The sequence below is a fragment of the Cricetulus griseus genome, chromosome 5 (genome assembly GCF_003668045.3).
Source record: "Cricetulus griseus strain 17A/GY chromosome 5, alternate assembly CriGri-PICRH-1.0, whole genome shotgun sequence".
NCBI classification, from domain to species: Eukaryota; Metazoa; Chordata; class Mammalia; order Rodentia; family Cricetidae; genus Cricetulus; species Cricetulus griseus.
In genome coordinates, this window is record NC_048598.1 from 96,631,455 (window position 1) to 96,651,879 (window position 20,425).

Sequence of the window (20,425 nt, forward strand, 5' to 3'; positions counted from 1 at the left end):
TCTGCTTGCTGAGGAGTATGTCACATGGTTTCAGCCTGGCGTGAGGTTCCCCGGCCTCTCTCCTGTGAGCTGTCGGTCCTCCTTCCTCCCTGAGGTTGGGCCCACTGCATCTCCCTGTGCTATTGCTGACCTCTGTGCTGTCACTGGGAGCTGCATCTCACAGTGTTCCTGCACCTACCCCAGGGGACCTCAGGGCCTTACCCTGGAGAGCACAAGGTTGGGGCCAGGGTTGTGTCCAATGTCCCTGTGCATGCTCCTCTTGAGGACTGAACTGGGAAGGCCTCTCTCACAACCATATTGATCTCTGGCTGGTTCTGAGATAGTTGTCCCTTGCTGCCAGCCATGTGCCAACCCAGTGAGTCCCCTTCTTGGTTTAGGACTGCACTTGGAAGGCTGGTTGATCTGATTGTGAGGATGGACCATGTCAGTCCCATCTGTGCTCAGGCCTCCTAGGTCCAGTGAGGACACTGTCCACAAGCCTATAGTGTCCCACCACAGTCCCCACCATGGAGTCACATACCCAAGGCAGCATACTATATAGGGGCCCACATGTTGGGTCCTTAGTGGTTCTGATCCCCCAGCCCCCCAAACACAGCCTATTGAAGGCATCCTGGCAACCTCTCATTTGTTCCTGGTCTCCAGCTCTGCCTCCTCTGGGTTGTTAGGCAGCGGTGTGATGAACCCTTGGCTCTGGCTCTGCCATGAGTGGGTTTGGGCCTGGCTTGTCAGTGGATGTTATCATAAACACTTGCCACTGGGCTCCCGTTTTTTGGGGTAAGATGTGTGTGAGCTGTGACTGCTCCAAGCTCCCAGTCCTTACATAGGTATGCTCTGGCTCTGCTTTGTTGAGGGCATTTCTATCATGCAATTCCCCACTTGAGCCATGCACAGTACAGTACCTGTGGCTGTCTCTACTGCCCTGCCATCACAGTGTCCTTCAGTGGCCACCAGTCCTTCCTCCTTCTCTGTCTGTCGGCTTTATTTTGGGTCAGGGCTGTGTGTTCCCTGGCTTTCTTCAAGTTCTGTGTGGCCAAGGATGACTGAGCTGTCCTCATGCGTGTACCCTGTGCTCGGGTTTGTTGATTCCTTCTTCTCTTCTCTGAAACATTTATTTATTTTTGTTTCATATGTATGAGTGTTTACCTATGTGTATATCTGTGACCTACCATGTGTGCCTGTGCCTGTGCCCGTGCCTGCACAGACCAGCAGAGGGTGTTTGTCCCATGGAGGTGGAGTTGTCAACATTTGTTAGTCATGAATGATGTGGGTGCTGGGAACAAGTGCTCTTAATCCAAGCCATCTCCAGGCTGGGTGGCTCGTCCCTAAACTGTCTCAGGATGCTCCCACCGTCACAGAACCCTCTGCCCTTTTACAGTGTCTGCTGCCATTACTTCACTGGCCCACACGCCCAGTGGTTCTCCTGTCCTCGGGTCTCTTGTCCTGTCTTCCTTCGGGGTGGATGACAATTATCTCTCACTGCAGCAAGGGTAGGTGCCAGTGCATGTTGCTGGGGGGCCTTAGAGGGAGAGCTTTTTCACCAGGTCTCTGGGGAGGCCTTGTGAATGTGGTCTGTGAAATGTAGCGGTAGCTACATGTGGCCTTGGCTCTCTGGCCAGATGTCACTGGGACTCAGACTGTCCTGGTGCTGCAGAAACCAGGGCACATAGCAAAGCCTGGTGGCACAGGTGATCCCAGGGGAGGTCAGGAGAAGGGCCCATAAGACACAGAGGGTGCCAAAGAGCTATGAGGAGAGCTGTGTGTGTTCAGAGAGCAGTTTGTAGTGTAGAGAAGTTTAGAATCTGTACAGAAGTAGAGAGCAGCCTGCCAGCTTTGGGCTCACCTGCAGTGCCTTCTCTCTCTACTCACAGAGTGTTTGGACATGAGCCCTGGCGGCTTACTGGCTCAGTGTGTGACCTGTAAACAGTCCACTGCGTGTCTGTAGGAGATAAGACTTTGTGACACCTCATCAGAGCGTCTGCAGACCTGCACTGCAGAAGCCTTAGCGTCTCGTACATGCGCTTCCTGGTGCCTCATAGATGGCCAGTGTGTCTGATGTGGGGGCTGAGGTTAGAGCCCAGGGCCTTTCATATGCCAAGTGCATGTCCTGTCACTGAGCCACACCCAGCCCCGTGTGTGTGTGTGTGTGTGTGTGTGTGTGTGTGTGTGTGTGTGTGTGTGTCTGTGTGTGTGTGTGTGTCTGTGTCTGTGTGTGTCTGTGTGTGTCTGTGTGTGTCTGTGTGTGTCTGTGTGTGTCTGTGTGTGTCTGTCTTTCTATGTGTATCTGTGTGTCTCTGTGTTTGTGTATGTATGTCTGTGTGTGTCTGTCTTTTTTTCTGTGTGTCCGTCTGATTGTTTGGTTTCCCTCTTTGTATAGATGTGTTTTACTAGTCTGTTGTGCTCAGGATTTAAATCAGCTATCAGGACAGCCCTTTGGCTGGGTTTCAGAGCCTTTTTCAGTCTTCTCCTCCCTCCTCCCCTCCCCCTCCCACCCTTGTTCACTCTTCCTCTCAGCATTGATTGATGTTGCTTGTCTCCTAAGAGTGTGGTGCTGAGGATGGCCCCTTTGCAGCATCTCTTACGAACTTAAACTTGAATCTGGATCCTCAGTCATGTTCAGGCCACACTCAAATTTAGCTGACGCTGACTGCTGTGTGGACCCCACACAGCACACTGGGGTCCACGTGGTGGCTGCTGTTCCCTCACACCCAGGGTGGGGAATGGGTCCAGGTGCTCAGGGCCAACCTGCCCTGAAGCCCTTCCTCCTGAGCTGTGTGGACTCCTGGCCCCCTTGGCACCAGCACTGGTTTGGCCAGTTAGGTGGCATAGCAGATGACTAAGGCTAGACAGATGCTGGCTCGCTGCCCACTGTGGGAAGTGCTAGTGGCCACAGTGCACCCATGATGAAGCTGCTTGGAGTTGAGACAACTTGGGGATTAGCTGAAGTGACTGTAAACCTTAAACTTGGGGGGCTGGTTAGCACACTGCTGGCATTCACATCCTGGATTGTAGGCACCTCTCCACCTCTCAGGTGCTGCACCCCTGGCGAGGTCCCTTGTTTTCCTCTGTCATCTCTCACCTGTCCTGAGTCAGCATGGGTGACTAAAGTAGTAGTGTATCCCAGTCTGTTCTCCCTGTCACTCCATGGAGAACAGGGCTCAGCTGGTGATAAGCTTGCTACAATGGCATGAGGACTTAAGCACCTCAGGAAAAACTGTGTGTGTGGCATGTGTCTATAATCCCTGTGCTAGGGATAGAAACCAGGGAATTCCTGGAACTCAGTGACCAGCCAGCCAATAATTGATAAGTTCCAGATTCAGTAAGACCCTACAACTGAGAAAGACATTAATTTTACCTGCTTTGCACTGTGTGTGTGTGTGTGTGTGTGTGAGAGAGAGAGAGAGAGAGAGAGAGAGAGAGAGAGAGACAGACAGACAGACAGACAGACAGACAGACAGACAGACAGGGGGGGGGAGAAGGGGGGGGAATGCATGCATACATGCTCAAGAACTTAGTCTTTTCTCCTTAGGATCCTTGCTTGCACTGTTGGACCAGCTCTCCCTGCATAGCCCCTCCAGGCACTGCTATATAGTGGCAGCTGGGGACAGTGGGGTGCAGTTGGTCTGGCCCTCCTGTTGGTGACTAGGCTGGTGGTTAGTTCTCTTTCCTCTCCCATTACCAAATCTGAGCCCAACTGAGCCAACCCATGCCCTCCTTCAGCTATCTTTCTCCTCCCCATCCCCTTCATTTCTCAGATCATTTGCTTGATCTGAGAACATCCAAGGTGTTCATTTGGTGCTGTCCAGTGCCACCCATTTGGGGTGCTGGTCATCTTCCAAGCAGTTTCTCTCTCAGTTGGGACCCTGGGTCCTGAGCCTTGGTGGTGCCAAGGGCACTGTGTGAGCTCACTCACATCTGTGCTGCTGGCCAGCAGGCTAGGCCCAGATCCCAGTGCTGCACAGGAACAACTCCGCTCCTTGGCCTGCTTGCTTCCCTGGCTGTGTTCATTTTGTAGGGAATGCCCAGGCATCCCCAGAACCAAGGTAGGGCCCCTTTGTGAACAGGGTGATACTTGGGATCCAGTTAGGGGTGGCAGGCGAGGAAGCCAGTGTGGGTGGGATACTGACTTCTTGTCGAGGTGGTCAGCCTACCTGTTGCACCTGTGCTAGTCTGTCCCCTCCTTTTCTCCTTTTCGTATTGTGCCTGGAATAAGAGGGGCCACAGTCCCCATTCATCTAGGCCAGCTTCCTGTCTTTTCCCCAGGCTATGCAGAAACCCATGTCTAAGTATGGGGTCCCCACCCTCAAGGTTAGCCTCACCCTCTATTGTCCTTCCCTCACAGCTCTTAGAGGACCTGTCTAGTGTTGGGTTTGCCATTAGAACAAGGACACCGAGGGGCCACTCTGCCACTGTGTTGGGATGGCACATAGCTGACTGAGCCCCTGCTGTGATTCACCCTGGGTCCCAGGAACTTACACAGCCACCATTGAGTAAATTGTGACCTACACAACCCTGGGAAGCTAGGGAGACTCTGTACTGGAGGAGAGCTTGTCAGGCTCGGGGTATGGCTGCTGGAAGGGGTCACATTGAACTGGGGCCTGTCCTGCTGCTGCTGGTAGATTTCCTGTCCTGTTTCCTGGCTTTCTGTGTAGTGGTTGTTTGTTGTGTTTGTTTGGTAGGGTTGCTTTTGTTTTCTTGGGAGTTAAGTCTGTTGGTTAGCTGGCATGACTCTCACTGCATTTCAGCAGGCTTAAAGTTCAGGCTGCTGTCAGTCATTGGGCTGGGTCCATCTCCATGGAATTGGGAGTTGGGAATGGACCCAAAGGCCTGTTGTTCTTCAGGGATGGCCTGGTCCTCCATCAAGGGTGTTGAATAGGGATGTATCTGGAGATGGGGATGGCAAGTCTCTCTTCATCCCAGCACTCAGGAGGTGGGAGCAGGAGCATTAGGAGTTCAAGGCAGCCTGAACTGTGCTTTGCTTACACAACATCACCTGGCAGAGGGGTGTTGAGTCACCCTGAGAATGGTTCCTTTGTGGCTTCCATACCACTGCACACAAAGCCTCTGGGTTTTGGTTTCTGTGGTGGCTCCCGAGGACCTCCTGTGGTAAAAGTCCACTCCAGCTCTGCTCACAGGATGGCCCTTGGGTGGGGCCCAAGTAGTCTGTATCTGGGGGGACTCCATAAGAAAAGAGCAAGTGCCTTGCTGTATGAGGTTTGAGGAAGAGCAACCTCTCGTGCGCTGCAAGTTGATGGGGATCCCAGAGGCACTAGGCCCTTTTGGGAACAAAGGGCCCTATAGGTTTTTTTTTGTTTTGTTTTGTTTTGTAATTGTTTATTTATTTATATTTTATGTGTGAATGCTCTGCATGTATGCCAGAAGAGGGCATCAGATCATATTATGTATGGATGGCTATGAGCCATCATGTGGTAGCTGGGACTTGAACTTGGGATCTCTGGAAGAGCAGCCAGTGCTCTTAACCTAATGGCTGTCAAGTCCTTTGGATGGCAGAAGAGATGGAGGTATGGGGCAGGCAGGGGAAGGCTTCCTGCTCACTTCTAATGGACTTCCATGATCTGTGTTCTAGGAGGAGCCCAGGAAAGTCTGCTTCACCTATGACCTGTTTCTCAACCTGGAGGGCAACCCTCCTGTCAACCATCTGCGCTGCGAGAAGCTCACCTTCAACAACCCTACCACTGAGTTTCGCTGCAAGCTGCTCATGGCTGGCGGGGTGAGTGCCCCTGCCCACCACCTCTGCTCTGTGCTGGATGCTGGCCTGCCCAGGCCTGGGTGGTCCTTAGCTGGTGGGGCAGGCAGCAGCCTGAGGACGTGGAGGGGCCCACGGACAAGGGCAGACAACTACGGCTAGACTGGCTGTTAAAGTCAACTGCAGTGACTTAAGGTCACAGAGCATGCCGTGCTAGCCTAGGCCTGGTAAGGGGTGTGAAGATGGGAGGTGGGGCAGCGGATATAGTATGTGTGGGTGTGGGGGCGCTGTAGGGGTTTGTATGGCTGCCCATGGTACATGTATGTCTGCACATGTGTGCATGCAGGCGTATAAGCATGGTAATAGTTGATGGTATAGGCATGTGATTATGTATGGAGTGTGTTGTGTGGTATATTATTTGAAGTCTGCATGTATGTGGCATGTATGATTGTAGTGTGGAAGATATATGACTTTTGTTGTGCCTGGTGCTCAAAATATATGTTTAATGTAGGATGTGTGTATTCTTTGCAGGTTATTTGTAGTGCCTGCTTAGGAGAGCGTGGTGTTCTAAGGTGTGTGCCCATCATGTGTGGTTTATCAGGGGCATGAGGTAGAGGTGTGTGGGCTGTGTGGTGTCGTTTAGAGATGTATGTGAAAGGGATGTGTCTAAACATAAGACATACGTGTGTGTATTTGTGGGTGGGTGTGAGAGAGAGAAGGGGGGTGATAGGTCTGTGGGGTGTGTGTTAGAGATGTGAGGGGTCTGTGTGGTATGGAGGACTATGGGGCTCTGTGGTGGTATCTGTGGCCAGCCCTCTTCCCCAGATCCATGGCAGCTAGGATGTGTTTTTTGAATCAGGCACCCCCTGGCAGAACTGCCTTCCTCAGAATGGAAGTGGTTGTTCCCAGGCAAGGGTTTGAGTAGGTTTTGAACCCTGCATGCTGCCAATGAAGCTCCCTGACTGCCTGTGTGGTGTAGGGCAGTGGCAGCCTGGAATGAACACACAGAGGTGATGCTGCTCTGTCCTCGAGTCCAGGAATGGCTGAGGGTGTGTGGGCGTGTGCAGAGGCTACTCCGCCTCTTGCTGCCCTACACTAGGAGCCTCATATTCACAGCGTGTGTGGGCGTCTCCAGGGCCCCAGGTCAGCTTCTTGGGAGCGTCGGCGTCTCAGGCCTCTCCAAGCCTCTCAGGTGCCAGGGGAGGGATTACCCAAGGTGTGGAGAAGGTTCCCAGGGCATCACCTGGACACAGCATAGGAGGAACAGGGAGGGAAGCTGTGTCCAGCCAGCCTCGAAGACAGACTGCAGTGAGGTCCCAGAGTGTTCCCAGGGAGACAGACAGACAGACACTCTGCAGTCTCAGTTGGCCTGGCTATGAGACAATGGCTCTCAGGTGACTCCCGGGACCAGGTAACTGTGGCCCTGTGTTGTTGGCCTTCTGGGTCATGAATATTTGTGGGGGTAACGTTTGTTGTCTAGGAGCTGTGGGTACTAGGGAACTGGAGATGGCATCCATCTCCAGTTCCCTAGTCCAGGGTCCCATGTCCCTGCAATGGCTTTAGGATCTGTACTTGACTGTCCCTAGGAATGACCAGACTGGGGTCCCTTACTGCCCCTAGCTGGGTAGCCTGTGGTGCCTAGCTTGGTCTCATTTGCTTGTGGCCTGGGGTTGTTTGCACCAGGTAACCTGGCCCATGTGGCAGCTGATCTGTGTGCCATCCCCACCTGGCCTCGGGCATCTTGGCAGGGAACAGAAACTGCTGGCCCTGGAGGTTAGGCTGGCTGGCAAGTGGAGAAGAATGCAGTCCATGCAGGAACCATAGAAGTCCAGCTGCCCTGGAGCTGGGTGTTCCTATATTAGGCTCCTGCCCTGTCCTAGAAGCCACTTACTCACAGGACCACTGTCCTGGGGCTCGTGCCTCACAGGTGCTTCTAGGAACTGGTGTTCATGAGGCCCACTCAGCTGGGGGGATACACAGCCTCTCTAGGAGCCTCACCTCTGTTGTGGTTGGGCAAGCTCCAGTGTCAAGTCACAGCAGGGCAGGTCAAGTTACTGCCCTCTTCCAGTGCAGTGTCCTGTGACTGTAGGACATGAGCATCCCAGAGGAAAGGTGTGGCTAGTTGCAGAGCCCAGGTGCTCAGAGCTGAGCCCCACCTCTTCGGCCAGCCTGAGCCCTTTTCTTGAAGCTCGCCTCTGTCTGCTGCACTCTCCGTGGTGTCATGTCCTCAGTGGTTGGCTTCCATCTTTATGTAAACTTGCTATTTGGAGGCCAGTCCCAAACTGCTATAGGCATCTTGGGAGCTGCTGAAGCAGGGTGGCACTTCCTGGGCCTCAGGCCAGTCCTCATCCCAGCCTGTGACCCTGAGCTGGCCAGTGCTCTCAGTGGCCCCAGCTCTGGCCACTTCAGCTCTTCTCTTGCCTCCTCTTACCATTGGCCCTGTTCTTGGCCTCTGCCTTGCCGCTTGGGCTCTGTGTGGCCAACTGCTGCTGCCTGTACCTGAAGTGAGGAAGGCTTGTCCCTAGCCGCATCTGTGCAGATCCCTCAGAAGCCACTATGCTACCACCAGCTTCTGCCTCTCCTGCTGTGCCTCCCTCCAGCCTCCTCAGTGCTCAGCATAGTCTGTGGCCCTAGCTGCATCTCTTGCTTTGCCATAGACTTTGAATCTTCTTGGCCAGGGCTGCAGTCTGCTGGCCAAGGTCCATCCTGGAGGCCTTGAGGCCGTCTTGGTCCCATGCTGCTCTCCATCACAAGGACAAACCTGTGACTCTTCTGGGCAGCTGGCCTCCGGCTCCCTTCTCCCTCCCCAGGAGGCCAGCTCCACGGCCGCCAGCCCATCGCCTGGCGCCTGTGGATAACCTCTGTCTCTTCTTTGTCACTAGGTGATGGTAATGCCCGAAGGAGCAGACACGGTGTCCAGGCCCAGTCCCGACTACCCCATGTTACCCACAATTCCACTCTCTGCCTTCTCTGACCCCAAGAAGAACAAACCATCCCACGGCTCCAAGGTTAGTGAGGTGGAAGGCCAGCGTTGCGGAGCGTGGGCCTGGCCGCTGACAATTGCAGGTCATTGCCACCATCTGCTGAACCCGGCCGTGCACACCTGCCGCCTATATCCCGAGCCTCTGCTCCTGCTCCTTGTTGCTTCGCTAGCTAGTGTGGCAAGGAGTAGTGCTTGTGACCTGGCTGCTCATCCTGCACCTGCTCCTCTTGAGTCAGGCCTCCTGGGCCCTCTTTCCTGCCCAGTGGTGATTTACCTCTGGCCACTGGGCAGGACATCTCCATCAGTGGTCCCTTGGCTACCTTCTTGGCTCCAGCAAGGCCAGGCCAAACCTGTAGCCTCTTCCAGGTCTGCTGGTCAGCAGTGCTGGCATGGGGCCAATTTGGGAGATGCTGGGAGTGACATGTGAGACTGAGCTGAGTCTCAAGGACATACATTTCATTCTGTGACTCAGCCCTCCCTCTGGAAGGTTCTCACTGGGCCTCCCAGAGTAACCACTCCAGCCACAAGTTGGCCAGTGCTGTCAGCACCACCATGACATCTGAACCCAGAACCCTGGCCCAGGCCTGTCCCTCATGACACAGAGACTTCTTGGGCCCCTCTCAGAGTGACTGCCGACCTTGTATGTCTGTCCTTCGTTTCACATTCTTCTTCCCTCACTTGCCTATAGGGCATTGTCAGTGGTGCTTCCCTGTGAGACTCGGCATCCTTGGGCCCCACAGGAAGAGAAACAAGCACCAGGTTAGGCTCCTTCCAGCTCTTTCCACAAGGCTAGCCGGCCTGTGGCATCCTCAAGCTGGTCAGCATCTTGGAGTCCTAACCAGACCCCGATGTCACCCTTCACTGACCTTTGGAGGTTGGCGGAGAGGCCAGGCTTTGCTAACAACCTGGGGCTTCTCACCCAGCCACTTCTCACCCAGCTTGGAATCCATGGAAGGCTAAAGGTGCTCTGTGCAGGGGCCTGCCTGGTGGCTAACAGTGCTGTGGGGCACTGCCTAGGGCCCCACAGATTTCTAGGCAGTACAGTCTCTTCTTTTTGGATAACTTTCCCAGAAACCCCAGCCTTAGAGCATGGTCCAGACCCAAGTGTCAGCCCCTGTACTACCCTGGCTGAGTAAATTCTCATGGCCTGTGGTAAGAGCCAGGCCCACCTGGACCTGTCCCCTGGAGGCACAGATTGTGTCACATTAATGGGCACCAGGCCTTGAGCCTTGGCAGCCTCTCTGAAGTGCACTTCTTCACTGTTGTGAAGAGAGGGTAGCATTGAGCCTGTGAAGGTTCCATCCTCACTGACTGTTTTCACAGTGTTCGAGATTGGGGCTCACTGTGGAGCACTAATTGGCCTGGAACTCCATAGTTGCCCAGGCATGGTCCCCGGAAAGTGGCTCCTATCATCCACTCACAGCTGTGGGCAATTCTCATCGGCCACTCTTGCCCCACACCCCTGTAGGCTTGTCCTCTGCAAGAGAGGGTGAGGACCATACTCATCCAATTTCTTGCCTCCCTCCTGGCTTGCTGGGGCAGAACTCCCTCTCCCCCCAGTCTCCGTGGTCCACTTGTCGCCAGGCCTCATGCCAGCTGTAGTGTTCCTTGAGGCAGCTTCACCTGTCCCTAGACACCTGGGTAGTCCAAGCAAGCTGCAGAGTCCTTCTTTCCAGGTGCTTGCCCACCCACCAGCTTGGTGCTCTCTGTGGTACTGTCAGCTGTGTCTGTGTCCTGGGGTCTGGCCTGCATGGGACGAGCTGTTGCCTGTCGAGCTCTGAGCTATTTTGCCTGGCCACTGCCGTGCCTACAGAAGAAAGGGTGGAACTGGTGGAGGCATGAGTTGAGCGCTCCAGAGTGGTCTGGGTGACTGGGGCATGGAGAGGGGATATGAGAGTACTGCCTGGTGGGCTGTGGCCCTGCTGACAGTCATCACGGGCACCGGCTTCTTTTCTGAGCCCTCTCTCTGTGAGGTAGGCACTCCCTCCTTCCCCCATTCAGAGGGAACATGGGTGCAGAAAGCTGGGCATCCCTTACTGGTCTCCATGGTACATGCCTGTCAGTCTGAGCCCTCTAGACCCCTAGGTCTAGCTTGAGAAGAGCCACCCAGGTCATCTATGCCCTGTGCTGTGCCCATCCTGTCAGCTTGGAGGTGCTAGCTACCCAGCTCAGCTCCAGAATGGGTTGCAAGCACCGAAGACGTGCACTAGGGCCTCGAGGAGAGAGGCCAACCACACCTTCCAGTCGGTGCAGCCTTGGGACTCCCAGACTCAGGTAGCTGCAGGCACTGGTGGCTGTAGTGGCCCCACAGGTTTGTGGGCATGACTCTGCTGTCTCTGTTGGCTGCACCCTTTCACTTTGTAATCCTCTCTACACATTTCAGACAGGCGCATCAGCCTGTGCCCAGGCCAGGGTAGCAAAATCCAGCAGCCCCAAGGTGCTGCTAACACGGCTTCCTCACCTTCCTGCCCTTGGCCTTGCAGGACGCCAACAAGGAGAGTGGCAAGGCGTCCAAACCGCACAAGGTGGCCAGGGAGCACCGTGAGCGGCCACGCAAGGACTCAGAGAGCAGGAGCTGCTCCAAGGAGCCGGAGCGTGAGCCCAAGAGTGCCAAGGACGCTGTGCGTAAGCTGCCCAAGGAGGAGAAGGCCCCAGCACCCAAGGCTGCCTTCAAGGAACCCAAAATGGCCCTAAAGGAAACGAAGCTGGAAAGCCTGTCCCCCAAGGGGGCACCCCAGCCCCCTACCCTGCCCAAGGCCTCCAGCAAGCGGCCCGCTGCCACGGACTCACCGAAGCCCAGTGCCAAAAAGCCTAAGAAGAGTGGGTCAAAGGGGACGCGGCGTGCCCCCGGCACCTCACCCCGCACCTCCTCCTCCTTTCCTGACAAGAAGGTGGCCAGAGACAAGAGCAGCAGCAAAGGTGACAAGGGGAAAGCAGATAGTGAGTCTCGGGAGGCTAAGCGGACCCAACAGGCTGAAGACTCAAACTCAGAGGACGAAGCCTCCTTCAGGTCAGAGGTGAGCAGGTGTGCTGGTTGCCCCTTGCCAAGCTGCTGTCTCCCCTGCAACAGCTTTCCTTTGCCTATGCAGTAGGAGCTGAGCTCCCTAGGTGGTATGGGCCATGTAGTACTGCAGCTCAGAGCCCCAGCCCTGGTGCCACCCACTGAACAGACTGTGGCTTTGGTGGCTAAGCAGGTGACTTTAAGATCAACCCAACAGTTCACCCTCTGAGGTCCTGCCTTCCTGGTGGCCCTGCTCTCCAATCAGGAGGGCAAGTGATGGCCACAGAGTCATTCAGAGCTCTTTCTCTGGGAGCCTCCTGTCTCCCTCACCTGCCCTGCACATCAAGGTACAGGTACAGTCTACCCACTCCCAGGGGACTGCCTGCCTATGTCAGAGTTGTGGGCTCTGTTCCCTGGAATTCTGGCACTGTGCCTGCTGAGTGATAACCTTCCACAGTCCTCAGGGAAGTGTCTCAACTCTTCAGAGCAAGCAGCCTGTCAGGGCTTCCAGGGCTCATCACTGGAGGTGTCTCTGAGCGCAGGCTCTGGGCTGTGTGGGACCACCTCAGCAGCCAGGGCTCAGCCTCTGGTATATGAAACTGTGGCTCTGGGTGATGAAACACCCTCCTCCAGGTGCCAGGACAGGGCACTTAGGGCAGCTGTAGTCCTAGGGAACTCACAGGATACCCTGTGGGCACTTGTCAGGGCCTCAGCCAAGTGTAATCTTCTGGGGGAAGAGGTGGGCAGCTGTGAGTGACTGGTGCTGTTATAAGCTCAGTGGCCTTGCCCCTGTGTTCAGTCCTGCTGTCCACACCCCATGCCCTTCTGGTTTCTGAACCACTCAGTCCTAGTCACTGAGGGCATATGGGAAGTATGGCTGCAGTAGGGCTCTTGTGAGGCCCACTGGGCACTTCCTAGGTCTCCCTAGTGAGAAGTTTCCAGATTCTGGTAGTCTGCTCCTGGGGTCTCTGTGGTAAGAAAGGTGCCAGGAGGTCTGTGGACCACCACAGTCCCACTGAAGCCTCAGAGGGGCACCTGTCCCCACTAGCTCCTGGCCTGTGCCCAAGCATAATAGGAAGGACATTCTTCAGGGACCTGCAGGGTCACTCCCTTATAGGTGGGGAAGTTGAGGCTCAACACTAGAGCCTGCCCTGGCCTGGAGCAGTGCCACACAGCAGCCATCTTTCTTCATTTTGCTGCCCAGGGAAAACAAATGGGGTTGGTTGTGTGCAAGAGAGGATGCCCTGGCTCCAGGCCCAGGCTATGAGCTCCCACCCTGAGAGCCTTACAGTGAGCAGCAGTCATGGGGTGGTAGGGCAGGTTCCCTAGGGACTCCACTGGCCAGTGCAAGGTGGGTGAGAGAGGCCAGGCTGCAGTGGGCCCTGAGTGGGACAGTTTCTGATGTTAGCCTGGAGTGTTCTCTGGGTAGGGCTCTGGGTCCTGACAGGTGTGTCCTGTTCCCACACTCACCCTTTGAGTGGCAGAGGGGCTATAGCCACCTGGTCCCATGTGAGTGACATGCTTAGGGGGGCTTGAGCCCTAGAAGATCTGCTGTCCTGCTGTTTTTTTCTGCTTCCTCCCATGGCTAGCCTCCTGCTGGTGTCTGCAATAACTGGTCTGTGCCTACTCATGACCTTGATACTGTCAAGATGACATCCCCCACAGCACACACAGCACACCCACGCTATACCACAGCCCACATACCTCAACACACACCACATGCAACATTGCACACTACAGACCTCACACAACAGATCACACCTTACATACTGCACACACCTCACACACCCCTCCCAGCACTCATGGAAGGACTCACACAGTGGTATCCTGCCTTGTCTTGTCCTGGCTGTCACTGCCCCCTGGTGGCCAACTCTGTCCCTGTGCAGCCACAGGAAGACCAGGCACGGTGTGCCCTGCTCAAAGGTGTTTGTGGCACACAACTCTGCCATCACTGCTGTGCACTTGGTGGGTGGTAGTGAGGCTTGGGTAGTGTCTGGATATCTGGTTACTGTTCCCTAAGCCCCAGGGAAGCTTGTGCTTCCTGCCCTGGCACCTTGGGACCATGTGACTGCTTCACTGCCCCTCCTCCAACTTGTAAGGTGACAGTCTCTTCTCTCCCTCTGTGTTGCCCTGGCATGGGCTGAAGTCGGCCCAGTCAAGCCCAGCCAACGCCAGCTCCAGCTCTGATTCCAGCTCTGACTCAGACTTTGAGCCATCTCAGAACCACAGCCAAGGTGGGTCCAAAGGGGCGGTGGAGCTGGTAGAAGTAGGTGGAGGCACGTAGAGGGGGTGGAGGCGGGGCAGTAGGCACAGCCTAGGGAAGGCACAGGTCTGGGAGAGGCACGGCTCTTGAGTGACTGGATGGGATGGGACAGGGCGGGGCTGCTTGTTACTTCAGAAGCACTGACCCTGGGCTTGACTCTTGAGCCAGGCCCTCCTTTGGGCTGGCCTCCCCCCTGGGCTGAGTTCAGTGCCCACGAGGCCAGGGAGGCTCATGCTATCAACTAGGACACCTGCCAGAGTTCCTGGTGGTGTGGGGATTGGTAAAGACAAGGAGCTGTGCCCACAGGTCCATAGCCAGAGAGGTGTTCCCTCCGAGGGACTGTCCAGCCTGTCCTGACCTATCAGGATGATGTCTGTGTGTTGGGCCTGGCTGTTCCAGTGGGCCTTCCCAGGGAGGAGCATTTAGGCGAGCTTCTGTGTCCTGCCTTATGGGAGACTCAGCAGGCTGTAGGACCAGGCCCAAGCACAGCCAGGCTGCCATGATGAGCCTGCCTCCCGTGGGAGCAGCCTCCTTTTCGGGCAGGAGCTTGGCTGGGGGATGGGGTCCTTGAAGCCCTCTGGTTAGAGAGGGAACCAGCTGAATCGGCATCATGTGACCAAGGTAATTGAGGGCTTTGTGTCCCTCTGTTGCCTTGGCAACAGGAATATAAACCAAAGATGCCGTCTGTAGGGGACTGGAACTGGGTGCCTCTGGAGAAAAGGGAGGACGGTGGACCCAGGGCATCTTACAGGGTTACTGAGGCACTGGGTATCCTCACAAAGGGGTGCAGGCTGGGTGGGGACTTGGTCCCAGGCAGAGCAGGGGGCCAGCTGGGACTCTGAACTTTGGCTGCTGTGATGGAGAGGTCTTACAGGCTAGTCGCAGACCAGGAGCCTGAGACCTGTGAGGAAGGCCAGGAAGGTAGGGGTAGGGAACACTGCTGCAGGCCCAGGAAACCCTATAGGTCTTGATGAGTCTGGGGTAGGCCTTGGGGAGTTAGCCAAAGGCTCAGCTCTCCCCTGTTTGCCCCTAGGACCCCTGCGCTCTATGGTGGAGGACCTGCAGTCTGAGGAGTCAGATGAGGATGACTCATCATCAGGAGAGGAGGCCACCATCAAGGCCAACCCAGGCCGAGAGTCCAGGTGAGTGGGCAGTGCAGTCCTGCTGGGCCTGGGTGGGTTAGACGCAGCCCACGTGTGTTAGGCCTTTACTGTTAGGGCCAGGCTGTCCTTTTCATCATGGTCTTTGGTGGCATCCACCACCCTGACTTACTGCCTGTGGGAGAGCTGGGCACAGCAGAGGTGTGTTGGAGGGTGGGAGGCATTGGTTCTCAGGTGAGCCTTCCCTTGTGGTGAGTGTGTCCTTACCCTGGGGTCCTTGGAATGGGAGATATACTTGGGGTCTCCTTTCCAGGCCTCCAACAGGCTGAAAACCAGGTTGTGGCAGGTGGAGCTGGGGTCGGCACAGCAGGCCAGGGCTCCAGTGGCCCTGCTTTAGGGTAGTGTATCCAAGAGTTCACTGTAGAGACGTCCCAGAAAGTTTTACAAATGTTGGTGATAGTCCCTTCCCTGTCATCCAGGGTTACAGCTTTTCCCTATCCACAATGAGCCAGGCCCTGTCACGCACACAGCACCACACACCCAAAAGCCATGAGATTCAGGGTTAGCTCCCACAGGATCTGGCCTCTGCTCACAGTGAGGACTTGACCCCGGGAGAAAAGGGGGAAGCAGGTTCTTGAGTCACCGTCAATCCCATCTAAAGGGGTCACAGTTATGTGGGTTATCCTGTGGGGACATCATCATCTTTAGGGTGTTTGTGAAGGGCCCAGGTTGGAAGCTTGTTAGCCAGAAGGGTCAGAATTGTTCATTGTCAGGGAAGGATCACACACTAGGTGCCTGCCAGCAAGGCCCCATGTCTTGCCTTGATCCCTAAGGAGATACACGGTCCAGCGTCCTCAGGTGTCATCTATTAAGCACAGGAAGAAGCAGAAGTAAGGGAAGCCTGAGGCTGGAGTCTTGCCTGTGGCCTCAGAGCAGGAACCATGGGCAGAACCAACTAACTAGGAACTAAAGTGCTGTCCTGATGGATGGTTCAGTGGATCAAGTCACTTGCCACCAGGCCTGAGGACCTGGGTTTGACCCCAGAGCCCACATGGTGCAAGAACTAATTCTGGGGCCTGTTGGAACCAAAGCATGCTGTTGAGTGTGCCAGGAAATTGCTGTGGCCACCATCAAGGAGCTTCCTACATATCCTGTTACTGCTAGGACAGAACCAGAAGTGGGTTGGGAAGTGGTGTCCAGTTAATGAGACCTGCTGGTATTGTGTGTTCAGTACTACTGCCCACTGTGGGCTAAGGGTATCTGTCACTTGGGTACTCAGGTTGGGCATGATTTGCATGACCTTTACAGCAGGACTGTGGCAGGGGCTGTGACTTGCCCCAAGGGCCTCTGGATGGAGGCCAGCAGAGCTGGCCACTAGAGTGTTCAAGTTCACCGTGGGTGTTTCATGCTCAGCTAGGGGTGTGTCAGACAGCCCTGTAACTCAGCACTAGGCAGCTCCTCCAAGGGATGAAGGCAGGGCAGCATGAACACAGGGCACCCCATATTTGCCAGTGTAGTATATAGCATGAGTCAACTTGACACCACCCTGCCTTTTTTAGGCTAAGCTTCAGTGACAGCGAAAGCGACAATAGTGCTGACTCCTGCCTGCCTGGCCGAGAGCCCCCGCCCCCCCAGAAGCCACTCCCTCCCAGCAGCAAGGTGAGTGGGGTCAGGCTCTGAGCTGGGCTCTGTGGCTATCTTGGGAGGGTTAAGTAGGGCATGCTGGAGCTCACAGGTCTGGGGTCCCCGCAGGTGTCTGGCCGGAGGAGCCCCGAGCCCTGCAGCAAACCTGAAAAGATTCTGAAGAAGGCTACCTACGACAAGGTGGGGGTGTTTGGGCCTGTGAAGGTGTGGGTGGGTGGGATCTTGAGCTGTGCTGCTCCTGAGTATGCCAAGCTCATTGACAGGCTTCTCCCCAGGCTTACACGGACGAGCTGGTGGAGCTACACCGGAGGCTGATGGCTCTGCGCGAGCGAAATGTGCTGCAGCAGGTACTGGGCCCTCCCCTCCCGGGCCTGCACATGGGGCACCCGGCTCTGTTCCCTGAGCCCACCAAACCCACCTTACAGATCGTCAACCTGATCGAGGAGACTGGCCACTTCAACGTCACCAACACCACCTTCGACTTTGACCTTTTCTCCTTGGACGAGAGCACCGTTCGCAAGCTGCAGAGCTGCCTGGAGGCCGTGGCCACATGACCCCGGCCGCCACTATAGAGCCATGGTGGGCATGGGCACGGGAGGGGCTGGGCATGAGGGCTGGCCCGCCATGGCTCCCACTCCCGGTACCACCCCCAGCTCACCATGGTGCCCTGGTGCCCCTCAGTGGTTGGTGTTGAAGGGGCTGTGGGCCACACTTCCACAGGAGGGGGTGACACAGGACACAATGTGGCCTGCAGCCCCTTGTTCATTCTGCCAGTTGTCCACTGTGGGTAGGGCTAAGTGGCCTGTGCCTCTCTGAGTGGCCAGGATGACCACAGTCTTCCATGCAGTTCACAGGCCTCTCTCTGCTGGCCTGCCTCCTAGACTCAAGGGTCTATCAGCGTGATCAGGGCTAGCCATGGACACCTGGCTCTGCGTGGCAGGCACCTGCCCCTGGCATCCTGCCATGCAGCCTTGTGTATTGAGTGTACTCTGGGTGTGTCCAGCAGCTGGGGAGGCTTATGCCACCCCCTGCTGGAGGCACAGAGGATCTCTTCTCTAGATCCCAGGATGCCACTGCCTCTCGTGGCCCCAGGCCAGTGAACACTACAATGGGCACGAGTCTTGGGTCCACAAGGGCCACCTCTGTAGCCATGTGCCAGCCAAGCACCCACAGTTCCAAGGCTGGCCATGTTGGCACTCCTGGGCCACCATTCCCCATGGGCCGCCTCCTCTGCTCTCTTGCTGATCAAGTCTTTGAACTTTGAAAACATGAGCTTTTGCCAAATATGATAGGACGGTGTGTGCGAGGCGGGCCCAGCCCCAGACTGCCTCTGTCCCTAGCCACATGGCCTCTGCCTCCACAGTGGGCCTTGAGAGGCTTTGGACCTTTGCCCTGTAAACTGCCAAGGGCCAAGCCAACCCCCTTCCCATGCCCAAGCCTGGAGTACCACCCCAACCCCAACTCCAGTTGTTGTCAGTGTTTGTGCCCCAACCAAGGTGTTTGAAAGAGGCCTGAGCCCAAGCTGGCTTGTAGTTGTCTCTCTGATGTTGCTTCCTCCCCAGTGTGGGTTCACCCCTGGAGGCCTGGCCTCCCAGCTCCCTCCCTTGTCAGAAAGACCCCAGCCTCTAAGGCTTCCCTTACCCCAGGGAAAAGAGAGGCCTCCCCTGCAGCCCCCTTCCCACTCCCTCCAGCTGGGAGGAAGCAGGGTTCTGGCTCCACACCTCTTCCCAGACAGGCCGACAATACTCTCCACCAGGCGTACTGCAGCCTCAGCCTTTGGTCAGAAGGCCCTGGCATTGTGGCAGCCATTGGCATCCACATGGAATGTGCCAGGGCCCCAAACAGCCTCAGCCCAGGGTGCCATTCTTCCTCTTGCAGTCGCCAGGGGCCCAGCCCTTCTGCTGCCCTGGGCCTTGGTGTCCAGCCCTTCCAGATGTTTCCAAGGTCCTCCTGGAAGCACCCACCCATCTCAGTTACCTCCTCTGGCCGGAAGGTCACACCACTGTCCTCCAGAGCCACTCTGGGGCCCATGCTGGCTGTCCAGAAGCCTAAAAAAGCAGCTTGCAAACAGAGCCCCGAGGGCTCTAGGGACTAGTCCATAGGAAGGGGTGGCACCAGGACTGCCCCCCCCTTCGTGAGTCCCTGTGCTGCAGCCTCCTGAACCAGCTCATGACACTGGGTGCAAAAGGTATTGGATACCTGTCCCTCCCCAGGGCTTTACAAGACGTGTCTCCAGGAATAGACACGTCACCGGCCCAGACGAGCCCTGGACAGAGGGACAAAGAGAGCCGTGTTTGTAATGAGCTGCAGGGCTGTTTGTCCCGCATTTTAAACTTTTTGTTAACTTGTGAAATTATGGAGGAGTTTTATAGAAAATAAAGTGAGATGGGAGCAGTGAGTGTCCCACCTGTGACCCAGTCCTAAGTGTGGTGAGTGTCCCACTGTGACGCAGTCGTGAGTATGGTGAGTGTCCCACCCGTGACCCAGTCATGAATGTGGTGAGTGTCCCACCCGTCACCCAGTCATGAGTGTGGAGAGTGTCCCACCTGTCGCCCAGTCATGAGTGGAGAGAAGCACACTAGGAGCCTGGACTGGGGTGGTCCACAGTTAGCCATTCCCTTGGGAGCAGGGATGAGGGCTGGTGACAAACAGCCTGGTGTGGAAGAGGAGTGGGTGGACCAGCAGGGGGACTGAGTGGGGGTTCAAGTGTTAGAAGGGTGCCCTTTGCAGGGACTCCCCAGTGCTGGTCTCCCAGTTCCTGCACCCACTGTGGGCAGAACCCACAGGCCTCTGGTGTCACCTTCACTGGGCCCATTTTCACAGACTTGAGCTCCACCCAGAGAGCCGGGAGCATGTGTGAGGGGCATAAAAAAGCCCACATCCTTGGCCACTGTGCCCACATGGCAACCACCTCTTGGGTCCTGTTAGTTAGCAGGTGGTAGTTGGAAGTTGATGCTCAGTGGTGAAAATGAACTCTCCTAGGGCTTGACACCACCAGCCCAGCCCACTTTGCTCATCAGGGTACTGCTGCCAGAGATGGTTCCAGAAAGCTGTTGGTGTGCTTGCTGGCCACACTCAGGTGGCAGGAGCCCTGGAGCAGGACCCTGCAGAGAGATGCATGGGTGACTCCAAATTTTGAGGGCTAGAACTTCAGAAAAAACTGCTGTGTGAGCCTTGGGGACCTGGGTTCCATTCCAGAATCCACATAGAGTCAGGTGTGTAAGAACATGTGTGTCTCTGTGTATGTGTTAGGAGGTGCTAGTGGGGGCCAGAGGGCAGTGTTGGGTCCCCTGAGACTTGAGTTGCAGGTCATTGTGAGCTGCATAGTGTGTTAGGAACCCAGTCACATTGGGAGCCAGAAACCTGAGCCAAGCACTTTATTGGTTATAACTTCCTGGGTAAGCCGGGCGTTGGTGGCGCTTGCCTTTAATCCCAGCACTTGGGAGGCAGAGGCAGGTGGATCTCTGTGAGTTCAAGGCCAGCCTGGTCTCCAGAGCGAGTGCCAGGATAGGCTCCAAAGCTACACAGAGAAACCCTGTCTGGAAAAACAAAAAATAAAAGAAATAATTTCCTGGTTAACTGTGAATGTGTGTGTTCATCCCAGATTGGGTACCCATGACAGACCAACGATCAACTAGCTTACAGCTGGGAGTCAGGCAGATCCCTGGGAGTACTTGGACTCCCAAGTGTCACCATTGAGCCTACCCCAGCATGGGTGCCTATTCCAAAG

General features: G+C 55.8%; 1 protein-coding gene across 3 annotated transcripts in view; it reads left to right on the top strand.

The window, feature by feature from the left end:
* Mllt1 (MLLT1 super elongation complex subunit) overlaps nucleotides 1-19,113 on the top strand; it is a 40,745-nt gene extending 21,632 nt beyond the window's left edge. For 2 of the 3 annotated variants that reach the window (XM_027416808.2, XM_035445111.1), the window contains 9 exons: nucleotides 5,585-5,728; nucleotides 8,587-8,712; nucleotides 11,171-11,704; nucleotides 13,835-13,922; nucleotides 14,985-15,093; nucleotides 16,611-16,710; nucleotides 16,804-16,875; nucleotides 16,971-17,042; nucleotides 17,121-19,113. In XM_027416808.2, coding sequence (XP_027272609.1) covers nucleotides 5,585-5,728; nucleotides 8,587-8,712; nucleotides 11,171-11,704; nucleotides 13,835-13,922; nucleotides 14,985-15,093; nucleotides 16,611-16,710; nucleotides 16,804-16,875; nucleotides 16,971-17,042; nucleotides 17,121-17,249 — 1,374 coding nt within the window. In that variant the 3' untranslated portion in view covers nucleotides 17,250-19,113. The remainder of the gene's footprint in view (nucleotides 1-5,584; nucleotides 5,729-8,586; nucleotides 8,713-11,170; nucleotides 11,705-13,834; nucleotides 13,923-14,984; nucleotides 15,094-16,610; nucleotides 16,711-16,803; nucleotides 16,876-16,970; nucleotides 17,043-17,120) is intronic. The other variant, XM_027416809.2, reaches the window with a different exon arrangement.
* The last annotated feature ends 1,312 nt before the right edge of the window (nucleotides 19,114-20,425 follow it).